At 36.2% G+C, this 16,870-nt stretch overlaps 3 protein-coding genes across 7 annotated transcripts; all 3 read right to left on the reverse strand.

Annotated features, from left to right (window-relative positions):
- Window positions 1-308: 308 nt before the first annotated feature.
- Window positions 309-9,323, reverse strand: stx3b (syntaxin 3b). 3 transcript variants are annotated; one of them, XM_020928156.2, is made up of 12 exons: window positions 8,960-9,323; window positions 6,410-6,484; window positions 5,467-5,566; window positions 5,301-5,375; window positions 5,137-5,207; window positions 4,943-5,051; window positions 4,789-4,862; window positions 4,574-4,708; window positions 3,788-3,898; window positions 2,379-2,486; window positions 838-2,097; window positions 309-758 (listed from the first exon to the last, which is right to left on the reverse strand). In XM_020928156.2, exons 1-10 carry the CDS (start codon window positions 8,987-8,989, stop codon window positions 2,400-2,402), a joined length of 867 nt encoding a protein of 288 aa, XP_020783815.1. In that variant the 5' UTR covers window positions 8,990-9,323; the 3' UTR covers window positions 309-758; window positions 838-2,097; window positions 2,379-2,399. The 3 variants fall into 3 exon arrangements, with proteins under 3 accessions (XP_020783815.1, XP_055015150.1, XP_055015149.1); XM_055159175.1 differs by lacking the exons at window positions 309-758; window positions 2,379-2,486; window positions 3,788-3,898 and adding an exon at window positions 3,468-3,578 and having other exon boundaries at window positions 841-918; XM_055159174.1 differs by lacking the exons at window positions 309-758; window positions 838-2,097; window positions 2,379-2,486; window positions 3,788-3,898 and adding an exon at window positions 3,905-4,427.
- A 786-nt stretch (window positions 9,324-10,109) lies between these two features.
- On the reverse strand, window positions 10,110-12,410 carry ran (RAN, member RAS oncogene family). Of its 2 annotated transcripts, none has more exons than XM_020927629.2 (7): window positions 12,344-12,410; window positions 11,613-11,693; window positions 11,399-11,483; window positions 11,064-11,189; window positions 10,799-10,986; window positions 10,525-10,695; window positions 10,110-10,455 (listed from the first exon to the last, which is right to left on the reverse strand). In XM_020927629.2, the coding sequence occupies exons 2-7, from the start codon at window positions 11,643-11,645 to the stop codon at window positions 10,411-10,413; spliced, it is 648 nt and encodes a 215-aa protein (XP_020783288.1). In that variant the 5' UTR covers window positions 11,646-11,693; window positions 12,344-12,410; the 3' UTR covers window positions 10,110-10,410. The 2 variants fall into 2 exon arrangements, with proteins under 2 accessions (XP_020783288.1, XP_020783296.1); XM_020927637.2 differs by having other exon boundaries at window positions 12,292-12,355.
- Window positions 12,411-13,845: 1,435 nt separating this feature from the next.
- On the reverse strand, window positions 13,846-16,159 carry LOC110163563 (GTP-binding nuclear protein Ran-like). Of its 2 annotated transcripts, none has more exons than XM_020928549.2 (7): window positions 16,081-16,159; window positions 15,414-15,490; window positions 15,209-15,293; window positions 14,875-15,000; window positions 14,610-14,797; window positions 14,334-14,504; window positions 13,846-14,261 (listed from the first exon to the last, which is right to left on the reverse strand). In XM_020928549.2, exons 2-7 carry the CDS (start codon window positions 15,444-15,446, stop codon window positions 14,217-14,219), a joined length of 648 nt encoding a protein of 215 aa, XP_020784208.1. In that variant the 5' UTR covers window positions 15,447-15,490; window positions 16,081-16,159; the 3' UTR covers window positions 13,846-14,216. The 2 variants fall into 2 exon arrangements, with proteins under 2 accessions (XP_020784208.1, XP_020784217.1); XM_020928558.2 differs by having other exon boundaries at window positions 16,025-16,099.
- Between the last annotated feature and the right edge of the window lie 711 nt (window positions 16,160-16,870).

Genomic DNA, 16,870 nt, shown 5'->3' on the forward strand with positions numbered 1-16,870 from the left:
ATAGATCAATAACCAATTGTGGAATGATTTAGATTTTGATCAAATTAACTTTTAAAAATGTCCAACGTCATGAGAGCGTCAATGAGCGATAAGAAACATTAAAACAAACGTACCCTTACGTATAGTCCGCCCCTAGGAGGATAAACCATTGGTTAGAGGCGGGGTCTGGGTTTGCCAAAAAGCGAAGAGAGGATGAAATGAGGTCAAAATGTTATAGTCTATGGTTATCCAGGCCAAAAAAAGAACGAATTTATACTTAGTTGCCCGTGTTTCTGTGTATGAAACTGATACAAAACACCGACATCCTGTGACAGCAAACCAGATATTTTATTACATAAGAGGCTTTACAGGGTCGATTCTTGATAGCCACAATTACACCATCACAAAAAAGCATTTCAGCAACACATGCATGCAAACAAATCACACAATAGCCTACGCATCAGAAAAGAAATACTTGAAAGCACAGTTAGGCCCATGTTTAAGTGCACGAATGTACTTATACTTAATGTACTGAAAAATGTCGAGAACGTGAATCTTACAAATATTCATAATGCACCAACAGAGGGCACTAAAACCGATTATAAATGTCACATGTTAAGCCATCTGTTTTTTTAATAGGCAGAACAGCAAACCGACAGATAAAAATCTACACACTTTCAGTTCAAGAAAAAAATCATATCATTATTGAAGGAAAAAAGTATATATCTGTCCTAAATCCGGGGGAAGTATGGGCTTTCGTCATCTTGAAACACCCTTTCCTAAAATATCAATGTCAAAAACACCACAATCATTACCTTTATAAATATTAAATGTGTTTACTTTATTAATTATGCTTACAGTTTAGGAGAAGAAGCTGTAGAGATAGGAGAATCCAACTATTCCAATGATGGCACAGCATAAGGTAATCATCATCTTTTTCTATAGTTTTATTCATAAAAGAGAGACCAGTGAGAGAAATGGGTAAACATAGAATCCAAAAACATACAATGAACTTTCATTAGTGGTCACAATGGAAATTGAGGAAACTGGGTAAAAAGGGGAACATAGTAATGCAGAACTATATGTGTGTGTGAAAATAAAAACTGAAACACTTACCTCCTTTACTTGCTTTAGAGATATTTTTAAACACAATTGTTAACATGCTCAGTCAGTCACCAAAACAAATGGACCACTATTTTATTATAAAAGAATGTCACTCATGAACTAAAAAAATAAATAAATCTATATTTATTTTGAACTTATGACATTTCATTATATAAAATGTCTCTATTTGTATTTTGAAACATAAAGATAAGATCATATAAGTTTATATAAATATGCCTCAGAATTGGCTGTGCACATTTACAACCCTTTGGTGAAAAAAACAGTAGCAACAAATAATTAACTACATACATCTCTTGCTTAGTGATGTTAACAGTCAATATAGCCAACACTGACATTCTCTATTTAAACACATAGTCCAGATGTGGACATGTGTCAAAATGACCAGTCCAAACATATCACATAGAAAACAATCTGATCTTTTACCCGCTGAAGAATCATAAGTGTGCAGACCATTCCTCTCCAAAACATGGTTAGAACTCTTGACATAAAACAATTATATACAAGATGATAAAATCTTCACATCAGTAGTTAAGACAATGAAATGTGAAAGTGCTATGACTTGAAGTCAAACTCACAGTACAAATGACATATAGTAGCTAGCATTTACAATCATTACAATAAAACATTAGGTGAGGTTTGCATCCTTCTATTAATATACATTGTAATATATTGATTCTTTGGCACAATATGTTGACGAGAACAGCGCTCAGCAACATAAGCAAACTTTCTTTTTGAATAATTTTTTTCATCCTTTCTTGTACAGCAAGTACAATACATGTCAGTGCAGTCTCGTTTCCTCATTTCACCTTTACACCAACAAGGTGCTCAGTGGCGTCATCATTTTTGCAGCCATTCAGTGATTACTATGGAAATGGTTCAAATGTTTTTAAGTGTCTTAAAATGAGCGACTAATGACTGGGTGGGGGTGATCAGGAGGTAGGTGGAGTATCCATGGTGTAGATTGGAAGATGATTTGATGACCACAATGATGTTCTAAGAGCATAAAAAAATTAAAATAAAATAACTGTACTGTACTGTACTTAAGATTGACAAATAAATGAGACAGACACACATCACATGTACAACTTAAGTAAAAGCTTTACATTGGAATGGAAAGGTTAATTTGATTAACCAGAAGCAAATACTGATGGGAAACAACACTATCTTCTGGTAAGTCATAAAAGGTCAGAGGCAAACCACACACACATGACGCACACTGAGCACACACCTGTATTATAATTCAGTGATGACAGACATTGTTCATAGTTACTCACCATTAGTTTTGATGTTAAAGTTTATGTTTTCAGTCCCACTGACAACCCAATTATGAGAGCTAGTAAGGCCAACAAGATGATAACAACCACCACCAGAATCACAGTTTTCTGTTGGAAACATATTTGAATTGTTAAAAAATACTAGTTTAATATCCAGTAACTACAGTTCCAGTAAATAAATAAATATAGCACTTTTTAAAATAATTTTTAAACAGGTTATTGTTATGCATGAAGTTTTTGCACACTTTTTGTTGCAGGCATAAAATAGTATATACGGAAAAGATCCTTAAATAATGGCTTCTCACTTGATCTTATGCTACCACTCCCCTTAGGGAGCTGCAAATCAAAAGTTGTGGTTAGCACTGAAGACAAACATTGTGGTTAAAATGATGTAATAAGTGCAGTGTGGAAAGGGGGATTATTGTCCACATTTGTACAACTCAAGCACAGGTCACCAGGAAAAAAAAGGTAAACATATAATGAAGGTAAGTTTCAGGACAGAGATAAACCGATATGTTTTCAATAGCTGATATGCTAAAAAGTGCAAATATCAACCTGATGTATCGGTCTCTCTCTGCTTTGGGGTCTTCACAATCACAATGATCTTCAAAATTATGACCTGCTTTTCCCAAAAGCAACTCCTTTCAATGCATTGCTCAATAAAAGCATTGTCAGAAGAGGCAAGAAACCTAATAAGATAAGAGCATGACCCTCAAAAACAGTGATGCTCTATAGTAGTGTTTCATTTCATAGAACATTATTTGATCACATAAAAAGGCAAGCATAATATCACTCACATCACCAATGTGCAATCAGAAAGCTGCATTTAGCTGTTGTCAACAGTGACAAACTGTGACCACTGCTGACCAAGATGAACACTTCACATTTGCTGAATGAGACACTTTGACACCCCCATCTTGATATCACAATTTGCTCTTGTTAAACTCAGTAATCCTTATGCTTGCCCTTTTTCATGCCTGTAGCACATCAGCAAATAATCTGCCTGATGTGGGTGGATTTAAATAACTGTAAGTGATCTCTTAGGCATTTGGGAAACCAGCTCATTTTATTTTCACTTTGGTCACTCACGCGACGAGCTTCTTGCTGAAATTTTGCCGCTTTTTTAGTGTCTGCTACAGCTCTCTCCACAAAGCCCACGGATTGGTCCATGTTACTCTCAATCCTTTCAATCATCCCTCCCTAACATGTGGCATGCGTTTACAGTAAAGAGAAGTAACAGAAATCAATTTGAAAATGTGAAGAAAAAAGGCAGAACGCAAACGTTGCAGACGTGAGATGAGAATGGCGAGAAATACACACAGTGGTAGCAATGTGTTGAACTGTTGAGTTTAGAGCTTAGAAAATCAGCTGAAAAAACAAGTGCTAATTTTAGCAAGAGTAGTCAGTACCTTGCGGGCTTTGGTCTGATACCTTACAGCTTTTTTTGTCTCTTCCTTAGCTTCTATAATATGGTCCACTGACTTTGATACATTCTGCTCAATGTTGTCTACAATATCACCCTGGAAAACACAGAATAATCAATGTGAAAATGAGAACATGATTTTTTACTTATGCAGTAGTGAGCAAAGAGGGCAGACAAAAAAATGAGGTCAGAGAAACGTTGCAGACTTCTTGCAATATCATATAATGCTTGAATTTGTTCTAAATACCGAGTTTCCCATGTTTCACTAAAATGTCAACCTAATTACATGGCCATGTTTAGCCTAAGATGTAGTGATCAGAACAGTCACCATACAAGGCAGAGCCAGTTACATTACATTAGTAAAAATGTGTATCCCAGTAACATAATATTTTGTAATAAAAGGAACAGGCAAATAGTCTTACCTCACACACAATTCCTCAGAAAGCAAAATGCAAGCATCAAGAAACATGTGTTTAATTTTAAGAGTACTTGTATAATTGTTCCATAGTCATGCATGCAGTTGTATGGGTTTACCTACAAGTTTAATCAAAGCTGAGGTGTAATGGTGATGAGATGAAGGAAACAGTCAAAGAGGGGAAAAAAAAACATTTATGGAAAATGAGCAGCTGAAAAGGAAAAAAAAGATACAGATGGATGTCAACAGTGGGTTTAAAATGAAGAGATTAAAGAATAGGATAGAAATGAAATGCTTAAATGAATTCTAACGTGTAACTATTGTAACTATTTTGTGATCATTTTCAACAGAGCGTACCTGGCTTTCCACCAGCATGGCAATGTCAACAAACATATCATGCAGTTCCTTGATGCTGCTTTCAAGACGGACAATGTCTTTGTGTCGGGATTCAATTTCACTAAGAGCTTGTTTTGAAATCCCAGAGTCTACAATCTAAATGACAAAAGTACTGCATTCAAACATACACATATGAATTTATTACTACGCAATTGCAAGACACATCCACTACGCACCCCTGCAGTGAAAACAGCCGCATTGCCGCTCTCCAGCATTTCCTCAAGTTCTTCGTCTGTTGTTGCTTTCCCAGCTATAAGAAAAGTACTTTCAATTTACAAACACCAGAAAATACTTATGTTATGTTAAGTTATGTGTGGAACAACTACTCACTGATCTCTAGCTGTCTTTGAATTCTCCCTTTACTCCTCTCTCTGAAATCTACCTGGGCTTCATTGTACTTTGTCATTACCTCCACAAATTTTCTAGAAAGTACTGCATGCTAGATATAAAACAACAGAACAGAATTTATTTTTAGACATGCTCTATTTCTTAAACATTTCTAACTTTGTTGCAGAGTTGTTAACCTGTGATTTTCGTATCCGCATATCAGCTGAGATCCTCTCCTGCTCTTCAGATTCCAGATTTCTCTCAATTGCTGCAATGATATAAAAGGCATTGTATCAAAAGAGTACATTTAGAGTGGTACATAGTATAGGTTTACAGTTATCATAAATAAAGCCTTACTCACTCTTGAGTTTGTTCCTTGCATTGTTTGCCATCTTTTTGATGTCATTGGTGATTGCCTCAAGGTCATCTTGCGTTTCTGGGTAGAAAAGAAGTTACAAAGTTGACTTCACTTTTACCTTTTTCTCAGACGGATGTTATAGCTAGATATATAAAACACTGGTGGTTACTTTGATCTGATGTGGGAGCAGATAGGATGACAGAGTAAAGCTTTTTGACTTCAGCCACATTCTCATCAATTTTATCAATACTGCTTCTGATGTCTTCAATCTGAAATACAAATGTTCAGTATGTTTAGTATGTTTATTTTATATAGCGCTTTTCACAGACATGTCACAAAGACGCTTTACAGAGAATTATTCATTCTCTTCATACCCATTGGTGGTAAGCTACTGCTGTAGCCACAGTTGCCCTGGGGCAGACTGACGGAAGCACAGCCGCCAATCTGCGCCATCGGCCGCTCTGACCACCACCAACACTCACACACACACACCATTTTCATACTAGCCAATGTGGGTGAAGTGCCTTGCCTAAGAACGCAATGACACTTCTTGTGAGTGGCGCCCCACTGTGGCACCTCATTTTCTCAGTGGTCTCCACTAACCAGCCCCGAACCTGCTTAAATGTCAATCGTACTACTGCATAAAACTAGAGGTAAATCAAAATCTTCCATATGTATTATTTTCAACTGTATAAAAGACTATTATAGGCAACAGTGTTCCAAAATGTTGATCTCTCAAAAAGAGAAATTCCATAAATATGCTTGATTGATCACAATTTCAATGTGATCAAAATTCATGTAACCCTGATATTTTTATATTGCCTTTAGGAGGCAACTAAAGCCATGTGCTGCTTCTGAGAGTCCACACTTTACTGTGAGTGGTTAAATCCAGCTGTCACTCACAAGACCATGATCAGTAGGAGGAGTGGGTGGGGAAATGTTTCTGCTCGAAACAACAGTATTACCAGAACAGCAGATCATCACAGTAGTCAATGTTTTTTTGTTTTTTAATGTTTATCAACATATCACCCCAAATGAAAACAAAACACAACTCCAAGTATGATTTGATAAGGAAACAGCATTAAGTTAAGAAAAACATCTCTGCCACTTACCTGACAGAAAAACTCATCCATAAAGGCTGCATTGTCCACAGCGATCTCCACCTCATCGTCATCTTGATCACAAGTCTACACACAAGGAAGAAAAAAAGCTTTTAAATCCAAAATGTTGCCCTATTTCCATAAAACCAATGAATGTTTTAGAGTTAAATTAAGGGTTAAAGGACTTTGTGGTTAAAGGTTATTAGAAAAGCAAAACCATAGTTGTGTGAGTCAAAGGACAAACCCATTACTGGATTATTGTCACAACAATAATCCAAGGAATACACAGTGAGCAAATAAAGGACACAGGTGTGGGCTCAGGTTCACATGAGATGAGTACTTAGCTCCAGGAAGACAACCCGTTTTTGAAAACCACAACTGGTTTTTGAAAACCACAACAGGAGACAATAAGCAGGCGCCATGTAGGTCACCATAAAAACAGGCAAAAGGTGTCACAGTCCACAGGTGTTACAGTCTGGGTTTGATAATTGTGTTTACCAATTCACCTGACAGTCTAAAGTGAACATTTGTCTTATTAAGTTTCTGCATACACCTACAATGTTGACAGAACCAAACAGCTGTGCGTTTCCCTGCCCTTTTATCACATGACCAAGAGAGAGCCAACTAAGCCAACATTCACTCTAAAACATTCAACTGTATTGTAACACTATAGAATGTGAACTGTGGAGATGTGCAGTGTGGCAATAAAACCTTTCCATGAGGACACACAAGTGGAATCATCAGACCAAGTACCAGGTCAGATTTTTGGAGAAGCGAGCCCATAATGCATGTTTTTTTTCTTTTTGAGCAAAAAAAAAAGAAATACCTGGTATTAAATAACATTTAATGTTTAACTTTCTAGTTAAACACAATAACTCCATGGATACAAGCAGGTGGCAGACCCTCCACTAGAGGTCCAAAGTGCACCTTTAAGACTGAGGATCTAAAGAAAAAGAAGTAGTGTAGTCTATTCCATTGTGCCTGCAGTTACATTCGTCATCCTGCGTTTGCATTGCAAATGTTACGAGGTACAAATTCTCAGACACAGCGAGTGATTTTGAACTCTTCAGTACAAGTTAAGCACTGAAACAAGTGCTGTTCATGTTACACTCTCTCACACTGTCTTGGTGTAGCACCAAGATAAGAGTATTCACTCATTTCCTTCTGGTGGTACTGAATCAGCAAAAACAGGGGAAGGGGTTTTATTCTTTAACACATTCTTTATCGACCAAATACAGGCAGCATATTTTCCATGTTTAATGACCAAGAGAAGATTTTAGAAAAATACAATACAAAGCACTATATACATCTTGTTACATAATTCCAAGCAACAGGGCAATGGCTCCACTAGACAGACGATAATGCTGAAACAGACTGTCGTGATTCGCTTCTTACAGACAATCTCTCTTGAAAAGCCAGGATTATAGCAAATAATTGGAAAGGTCAATCCAATCAGCCTTAACACAACACAAAGAAAAACATACTTTTATATTTTGCCATATATCACTAATATGATCCCGTATTTGTGATCATAACATAAGGGGTCTTTAATACTATAGGGACAGAAAAGTAAAACTGAATTTTAGTTAGTTAGTGAGTTAAATATAATAGATATTAGATTATGTATTCCCCTAGCAGGTTTCTACAATGCATTGCCAACTATAACAGTGTTAACAGTAGACAGTATATCAGCCGCCACCATGGGAGTGCTATTTTAATGCAATAAAATATAACATGGGCAGAAACATGCCTTGGTGAGCCTCAGTCAGTCATTTAATTTAGGTTCTGTATGGGTCCAAAGATGTGAATCTATAAAATAAGATTGGGCCTATGAGAAGGTTTACTACTGCACTTCCTAAAGAAATGTAACAAAGCCTGGAAGGCAACCTGCCAGAGTTTAAACAACAGAACACTGCAAATATTTGGTGAGTGCTTTATTGTAACTATAACAACAGGCCTGTGCTAGTCTATGATGAGCCTATACTGACGTTGAAGGAGTTTTGCAGTTATTGCATTTCACTTGTCCACAGATAGACATTATTACTGAACACATCCATATTTAAGGTAGTAATGATATATTTTGTATATTAACATAAACATAAGTATTTAGTTCAGACAACATACAACTCAAAAAGTCTAACACAGGATAATAGATTAATATAGGAAACTAAACATAAAATCATTATCTAGCTTCCAAACAGAGTTTAACATTAACTTGGTTAACCTGTTGTAAACTACTCTGACACCTGACAGTCACAATATAACACACGTCTATAAAAGAACTAACTAATGTCTTAGATCGATGTTATAGTCCACAGGGGGTCAAAACATTATTTTATAAAAAATAAATATTTCAGTGTACATGCTTTTATAGCTGGGTTAACTGAGTACTGCTGTAGCCTATAAATGAGGTTTAGTTAGTAAAGAAGAATAAAAGTGAGAATTCTTTCATGTTAAATTGTTATCTTACCTACGCTATGGTTTGATTAATTTCTAAGTGTGATGTTATTGTTACCACATAATAATACACAATTTACAGCCGATTTCCTGAACATTTCTTACCGCTTTGAGTTGCTCCAATCGATCCTTCATCTTCGAGGCGATTTTTAACCTTATCAGAAGACCAACCCTAAACGCTGAAAATCTTTTTCAAAACAAGTCCAGATCTGAGTAAAACACAGCCAGCTGGCAAGCTAGCTGGCCAGCACAAGTCCAGCGTCAGAAAGTGTAAAATTAAACTTCAAGTTTTGATAGTAAACGATTTGGTAAAACGGCGGACAAGAAGAGCCTTTCCGTTGCTTTTCCATACAATATGGCTGCTAGATATTAAAGCCAGTGTTTTTCTTTGCTAAATCTCTACGCCCAAAGGATTAAAACAACAGTTGTGTAGAGCAGTATAATCTGCCTCTCCTCTGTCCACCAGTAATCATCGTAAAACGCACTTTGTGTGACGCATGCGCCAAACCTGCTGTGTGCCTCTGCCGGGATGTGGCCACGCCTCATGATGAAGAGGGACACCTGCACCGCCACTGTTCTCCATTGCCACTTTTTCCACTCCTCTTAAACTGCTAAAAGGAATGGAGTACAGTGACTGGTTTTCCATAGAAAAGAAGAACGTACAAGAAAATATGGTCCAGTTATGGCTTATGTTTCACCGTCTAACTGCATATTTAGAAAATTTGTACATGTGAGTTTACCTTATATTTCAGTTTTGAAAACGTGAGAATCGTCAGGTAGTACTCAAAAAAGGTAGGTAACCCCTAACACTTACAGTATTTAAATATTGTCTGTATCTTGGGTTATGCAATTTAATGTCGTCCCACTCCCAGAGCCATTGGACGACATCTAGTGGCCAATAAATTTAATTTACGATGGCTGACTAAATATTTCATCTGTTAGGGCAATCACACTTACTGAAACAACCTTTAAGTTTCCTGAAAAGAGCAATGCAATTTTGTATATGCCCATGGTGCAACAGTCTCTTTGTCACATATTAAAATACATCATCTAAACACGGGTTAGGGAAGGAAAGCCACCAGAGCAATTTGTCTCATCACATATTCAACCTGTACTCAGTAAATTCTGGAAGGGGATTAAAAAGTTTGTCAATTAGAACAATTTAACAGGTTAAAGGCAGACACTGATTTAGTGAAGGGCAAAGCCTTAAATGCATGTCACCACAGTCACTCAAAAAATTAAGACAGACATGAAATACTTAGAACTGTTTTATTCAAAGTTTACTCCCTCTAATGTTTCTTTTACTCCATACAACAGCATTATGTGAGCTGGGTAAGTGCAGCAGAGGATGCTATATGATGATCAGCACATCGTCATGCCAAACAACAAGAGGGTGTGTCATACATTGAAATAAGGCCCAAAACTTTTCCATTGAGTTTACGTTTTAAAACAAAATAATCCAAAAATAAAAAAAAAATATTTGACGGGACTTCACAGTACGGGGGCAAAATTTCATCTTCATATTCACGATCAAGAGAGACAAAAGGACAAACATGTTAGAGGTCGTCATCTTCATCTGGGAGTGCCGTTTCTGATGCAACCTGGGAAAATGGACAGATTGGTCAAGAGAGCATCAATAAGATAGAAAAGCAAGAAATGAGGTGACTTACTTTAAGCTCTTCTTCATACTTGGCAGCCATAGATGGGTCCATGTGGATCTCTGGTGGAGCGAGGGCTGGCATTGCCACAAATTCAAGGTTAGGATCACCAGTCAGTTTCCTCGCGAGCCAAAGGAAAGGCTTCTCAAAGTTGTAATTACTCTTGGCAGAGATGTCATAGTACTAGAAGAAAAACCAGCCAGGTAGCCACCAGAAAATATACAGTAAAAAAAATTAAAAATCAAGTAAGTAAGTAAGTAAAAGTCTTGATAAACAAGGTTGTTACCTGCAGATTCTTCTTGCGATGAAACACAATGCTTTTAGCTTTAACTTTTCTGTCTTTGATGTCCACTTTGTTGCCACAAAGGACAATGGGAATGTTTTCACAAACACGAACCAGGTCACGATGCCAGTTGGGCACATTCTTGTAGGTGACTCGAGAAGTTACATCAAACATTATGATGGCACACTGAGCTGCGGAGAGAGTGAAATCAGGTTTCATAAAATATGGCATGGGTTAATTTTTTTTTTTACTCATGTTTGACATTTACCTTGAATGTAGTAGCCATCTCTCAAACCTCCAAACTTCTCCTGACCAGCTGTATCCCACACATTGTACTTAATGGCTCCTCTACTTGTGTGAAACAACAGAGGGTGCACTTCTACTCCCAGTGTGGCTTTAGAAAAAGAAAGACAATGCAGTGAATAATTGTACATCATGTTTATGTATTAGTTATTTAAAATATCTTTAAACATAAATTACAGATGTGTTAATCTGAGTAAATAACAGAGCATATCATGAAAGCAAGAAATCTGTGGGGGGGAAAAAATCCAATATTCGAATCCCACTTTTACTGTAACCAGTGTTAAAAAGATGTTCACTTACCGACATATTTCTTTTCAAACTCTCCTGTCAAATGTCTTTTTACAAAGGTGGTTTTGCCAGTGCCTCCATCTCCAACCAACACCAACTATAGGAAGAATAACAGCCTAGTTTAGACTGTTTGATACTGGTTCAGTGTGTTTGGCAGACGGGTAATCTCCCAAGGACTTGACAGAATAAAACACCACTAGTATAAACTTTCTATAGAAATACTCACCTTAAATTCAACTATTGCCTGTTGTTGCGCCATTGTTTCTAATGTGGTTAGGTTAAACCGCTGGAGACTTTCGTCAACTAACTGGAGGAAAGAAAACACCGCGTTAAAATCTGGACACAACATGTGATATAGTCCTGTTCAGTACACCATTGGTTCGTTCATTAATTTGTCATCTATAATCTAAACCAAAAACAGATTGATCATTAAAATAATTTGATTAACTGTGATTGCCAAGATAGAAGGCTGTCTGGTCCACTAAGAAACCTAGTTGGTATGAATGCGCCATACAAGGCGCGACCGCACTTTTTCCTTGTTCGACTGGAGCACTGAGACAGCGAACATCATTGGTTCCTGGTCTAAACGTAAACAAAAATGCATACACCTTTCGTTCTTACCAATGGAAAGGCTATTTTACTTTGAGACATGGTTAACTTGTTAAATATTATCGACTTTACAGAGCAAAAGCGGCAAAATGCAAGTGCTAATATGCTAACAGACTAGCCTCATGCGAGGCGCTCTTTCATCGCAGCTAACCGCATCAGCTAAGTTAGCCAACTCTAAGCACAAAAACAGACAAATAACCCGAGTACACCGTCTTAAACACAACAACATTATCAATATTAGTTTGTAAAAAATATTATTAACGGTATTTAAGATCTTTAGGTTGACTGTTACTTACTTTACATAGATAATGTTCTGAAATAAAGCTAAAGCGTGAGGCGCACACTCACCCGGTGCAGCAGCAGGAGCGCACTCTTCTTCTAAATCACTTCCTAAGGCTGCAGCTGGGGGCGCGTTATCCTGCCCCCTTCTGACGAATACAGGTATATCACTTTGTGGAGAGGTGCATTATCTATTAATTTCTTTTATTATTTATTAATTACCTCCTCTTATTGCAAATATATTGACATAAAATAGCTAAGCGTATTTGAAAGTTTTACTAATAATACATACATTTTCGACTTTGCATAAGTTGCAACAACAGTGTGATAGAAGCTGGAATATAAACCCTCACCTTTGGATTAGTAGGGATTTCTAAACCTGGTAGTCAGATAAAAACCACAATTTGAGCCATTTTAAAAACTGCTTAGGCAAGTAATTATAGGACATCTTTAAGTTCAACTGACTAAGACTAGATGGCACTGGCAGGATTAAAATCCTGGACTTCTGTTACAACTGCTGCATCCCATACACTGTGGTAGAGAGGTTTCTTTGAAACATGTTCTTGTCTTTCCAACATTTGTTACTTAAAAACTCCACTGCCAAACAAAAACATGTAAATGATTTATAATCATATGTCTGGAGTTCATATAAATGCTCCAAATCATATAACTTCCAGTAATCAGATTTTTCTGACCATGTAACATTGGCCAGTATCCTTGTGGAGTAATGTTAGAAGCAAGTTTAATTTAAGTCTGCAGGTAGGTTCAAGTTTACTCTTTGTGTCTCTCAAATCCAGTTTGATTTATAAGTTCAGAGTAAAATATAACAATGCCCCAAAAATACTACACACTGGCCCAGGGTATAATCTGGTTCTTAAGATAAGAAACCAACATTTACTGGCGGAGAGCATAGTGCTATACATTTGAATACACTCAATTTTAAAATAATATCATATACATTAAATGCACAGAGGATTTTCAAAATTAAAAATACCTGTGCATTTATACAGTATTAGATTGGACATTTCAGTTAAATTTGTGAAAAACCAAAGAAAGTGGGTTTTTTTTAGTGTTAATTGGATATTAAATTATTTGTTCCTTGTCATGTTGTCAATTAAAAAAAAAAAAAAGGTTTTTGCTCTAACAAGCACCTATACCTGTGAATATGTTCAAGCAGTTTAAGGTTTAAAAAAACTTAACTCAATTAGTGCAGATGCAGAGGTACTTGTTATAATAGACAAGTTACTTTGAGTACTCAGATTAATTCCTGAACTATCACGTGTCCACAAGAGTGTTCTGGTTACTTGAATTTTCAAAATCTGTTACAAACTACTTTTAACTTTCCAAATTTACCATTTTATTACATAAACAAGCGAGCACAATCAAGTATTGTCAAGAATAAGTGATAAAAATGGGCAACAAATGAAAGAAATTATGTAAAAGATTAAACCCAGAAATGGTTAAAAAAAAAGTTAATGATTTGAGATCAATGAAAAGCAACACTGGGTGATAAATTTGGCATTTCAAACACTGGTATATTGCTGGCACAGATATTGAGGACCTAAAACAAGTCAAATTCCACAATAATTTATTTGTTCCAGAGGACAAACAGGACACTCATTTAACAAGCTGTGGCTTGTGTTGCAGCTAACAGTTTAAACACTGACTGAAGCGTCTAAAAAGACTGAAAGCTTTTCACTAATTTCACTGCTTGAAATTAGCTTTTATCCACTCCCAAACAAACCTGGTTGTCTTAGTTATTGTAGTTTTCCTCAATCTCATCCATTTGCTCAAGACAAAATGCGGTGAAAACTTTAAATTTAAACCTGAAGATAAAGCTTTTAAACGAACAAATGAAACAAAAAGTGAAGGGAGATTTTACAGTAAGGGGAAAAGTCCAGCTTCCTATCCACCACCAAAGAGAGACAAAAGGACAAACATGTTAGAGGTCGTCATCTTCATCTGGGAGTGCCGTTTCTGATGCAGCCTGGAAAAATGGACAGATTGGTCAAGAGTGGCATCAATAAGATGGAAAAACAAGAAATGAGAGGTGACTTACTTGAAGCTCTGCTTCATACTTGGCAGCCATAGATGGGTCCATGTGGATCTCTGGTGGAGCGAGGGCTGGCATTGCCACAAATTCAAGGTTAGGATCACCAGTCAGTTTCCTCGCGAGCCAAAGGAAAGGCTTCTCAAAGTTGTAATTACTCTTGGCAGAGATGTCATAGTACTAGAAGAAAGACCAGCGAGATAGCCACCAGAAAATATACAGTAAAATTTTTTTTTTTTTTAAATCAAGTAACGGATTAAAAGTCTTGATAAACAAGGTTGTTACCTGCAGATTCTTCTTGCGATGAAACACAATGCTTTTAGCTTTAACTTTTCTGTCTTTGATGTCCACTTTGTTGCCACAAAGGACAATGGGAATGTTTTCACAAACACGAACCAGGTCACGATGCCAGTTGGGCACATTCTTGTAGGTGACTCGAGAAGTTACATCAAACATTATGATGGCACACTGAGCTGCGGAGAGAGTGAAATCAGGTTTCATAAAATATGGCATGGGTTAATTTTTTTTTTTACTCATGTTTGACATTTACCTTGAATGTAGTAGCCATCTCTCAAACCTCCAAACTTCTCCTGACCAGCTGTATCCCACACATTGTACTTAATGGCTCCTCTACTTGTGTGAAACAACAGAGGGTGCACTTCTACTCCCAATGTGGCTTTAGAAAAAGAAAGACAATGCAGTGAATAATTGTACATCATGTTTATGTATTAGTTATTTAAAATATCTTTAAACATAAATTACAGATGTGTTAATCTGAGTAAATAACAGAGCATATCATGAAAGCAAGAAATCTGTGGGGGGAAAAAATCCAATATTCAAATCCCACTTTTACTGTAACCAGTGTTAAAAAGATGTTCACTTACCGACATATTTCTTTTCAAACTCTCCTGTCAAATGTCTTTTTACAAAGGTGGTTTTGCCAGTGCCTCCATCTCCAACCAACACCAACTATAGGAAGAATAACAGCCTAGTTTAGACTGGTTGATACTGGTTCAGTGTGTTTGGCAGAAATGATCCCAAGGATCTAACGAAATAAAAATAGTATAACCTTTCTATAGAAATACTCACCTTAAATTCAACTATTGCTTGTTGTTGTGCCATTGATTCCAATGTGGTTAGGTTAAACCGTTGGAGACTTTCGCCAACTTATACAGAAGACAAAAAAAAAAAAAAAAGGGTAATTTAGCAAATTAATAACTCGGTTTATCAAGAGTCATATTCATTTAAATTGTTTTGCCGCAACCATCCTTCTAAGCAGGTTTGACTACAAAACATAAATGATAAAGTATATAAAGTATGCCAGGTAGTAAGGCAGGTAACCCATCTTAATGTGAATCTAAAACGCCAAAGGACAAGGCGCGACCGCACTTCTAAGTTGGGAAAATGGATCGAGTCCTTGTCTAAATGTACTCGTTTTGGCGAATTAGTATACGACGTTATTTTGAGTTCTGATAAAAGTTTGTCAAGAGCATTATTCCCCAAAAGCGCCAATGTGCAAATGCTTTATGGCAAATAGACAAACCGCATGAGCCCAGTTAGCCAACTGTTAGCACAAAAAGTCCAGTGGTCTAGAAAAGTCTCTTAATACCCTCCGTGTTCATCACTAGACCTATTAACAAATCCATTTCAACATATTAAGAATAATGGTCTTTGACTCGATCAATCAGATTGGTACTAACTTGTTTGAATGCGTGATGTTAAGTAAACCCTAAACGTGAGACAGCAGCACACTCACCCGACGGATCTGCGCGGAAAGGAAGAGACTGTGTTCGCGGGAGATTCAGCGGAGACAGTTTCCGCCCGCGTCATGTGACCACATCAGCGGCAAAACCATGGAATATAACGACGTGAAGCGAGATCATGTATAATAAACTATATACATTTTATATACATATATATATATATATATATATATATATATATATATATATATATATATATATATATATATATATATATATATATATATATATATATATATATATATATATATATATATATATATATATATATATATACATATATATATATATATATATATATATATATATATACACACACACACACATACATATATTATATATATATATATATATATATATATATATATATATATATATATACATATATATGTATATATATTTCTTTTCTATATATCTAAACCACAGTAAGTTAATGGTCACTTGAAAGTAGTTTGAGTTTGTTTAAACAGGACAAACCATTACTGGGCCTTAATAGCAAAGTCTATTATTGTGTTAAATGTTTATTTATGTTGTCTATTATAGCTTGTGACTTGCGCTATTCTTCCTTTGTGAGTAAGAGTACTGTTAGCTTATTTCAAATCAAAGAACAAGTTTAAAAATTGCTAGGAAACAACCCTGAAAAGTACAGGAAAATAAAACTGACAATTAGTACTAACCGTCTCTACACATATACATCTATAGTACCCTCTCTGCACAGTATTAAGCTGTTTTTATCAAAGGGCCTAATGTTACCATGCTCTATATAGAAATTAAGTAATGTTG

This window comes from Boleophthalmus pectinirostris, unplaced genomic scaffold (genome assembly GCF_026225935.1).
Source record: "Boleophthalmus pectinirostris isolate CB_2022bp ecotype Guang Dong unplaced genomic scaffold, ASM2622593v1 HiC_scaffold_23, whole genome shotgun sequence".
NCBI classification, from domain to species: Eukaryota; Metazoa; Chordata; class Actinopteri; order Gobiiformes; family Gobiidae; genus Boleophthalmus; species Boleophthalmus pectinirostris.

What these genes read in the sequence shown, in the direction of transcription:
- stx3b (XM_020928156.2), bottom strand. Translation starts at nt 8,989, where the DNA reads ATGAAGGATCGATTGGAGCAACTCAAAGCG. An exon ending in TGCTCCCACATCAGATCAAA is followed by an intron (nt 5,376 to 5,466) that starts GTAACCACCAGT and finishes TTTTCTACCCAG; the next exon opens with AAACGCAAGATGACCTTGAG. An exon ending in TGCGGATACGAAAATCACAG is followed by an intron (nt 5,052 to 5,136) that starts GTTAACAACTCT and finishes TTTTATATCTAG; the next exon opens with CATGCAGTACTTTCTAGAAA.
- ran (XM_020927629.2), bottom strand. Translation starts at nt 11,645, where the DNA reads ATGGCGCAACAACAGGCAATAGTTGAATTTAAG. An exon ending in ATCGCAAGAAGAATCTGCAG is followed by an intron (nt 10,696 to 10,798) that starts GTAACAACCTTG and finishes TTTTTCTTCTAG; the next exon opens with TACTATGACATCTCTGCCAA. An exon ending in AGTATGAAGAAGAGCTTAAA is followed by an intron (nt 10,456 to 10,524) that starts GTAAGTCACCTC and finishes CCATTTTCCCAG; the next exon opens with GTTGCATCAGAAACGGCACT.
- LOC110163563 (XM_020928549.2), bottom strand. Translation starts at nt 15,446, where the DNA reads ATGGCACAACAACAAGCAATAGTTGAATTTAAG. An exon ending in AAGCAATAGTTGAATTTAAG is followed by an intron (nt 15,294 to 15,413) that starts GTGAGTATTTCT and finishes TTCTTCCTATAG; the next exon opens with TTGGTGTTGGTTGGAGATGG. An exon ending in ATCGCAAGAAGAATCTGCAG is followed by an intron (nt 14,505 to 14,609) that starts GTAACAACCTTG and finishes TCTTTCTTCTAG; the next exon opens with TACTATGACATCTCTGCCAA.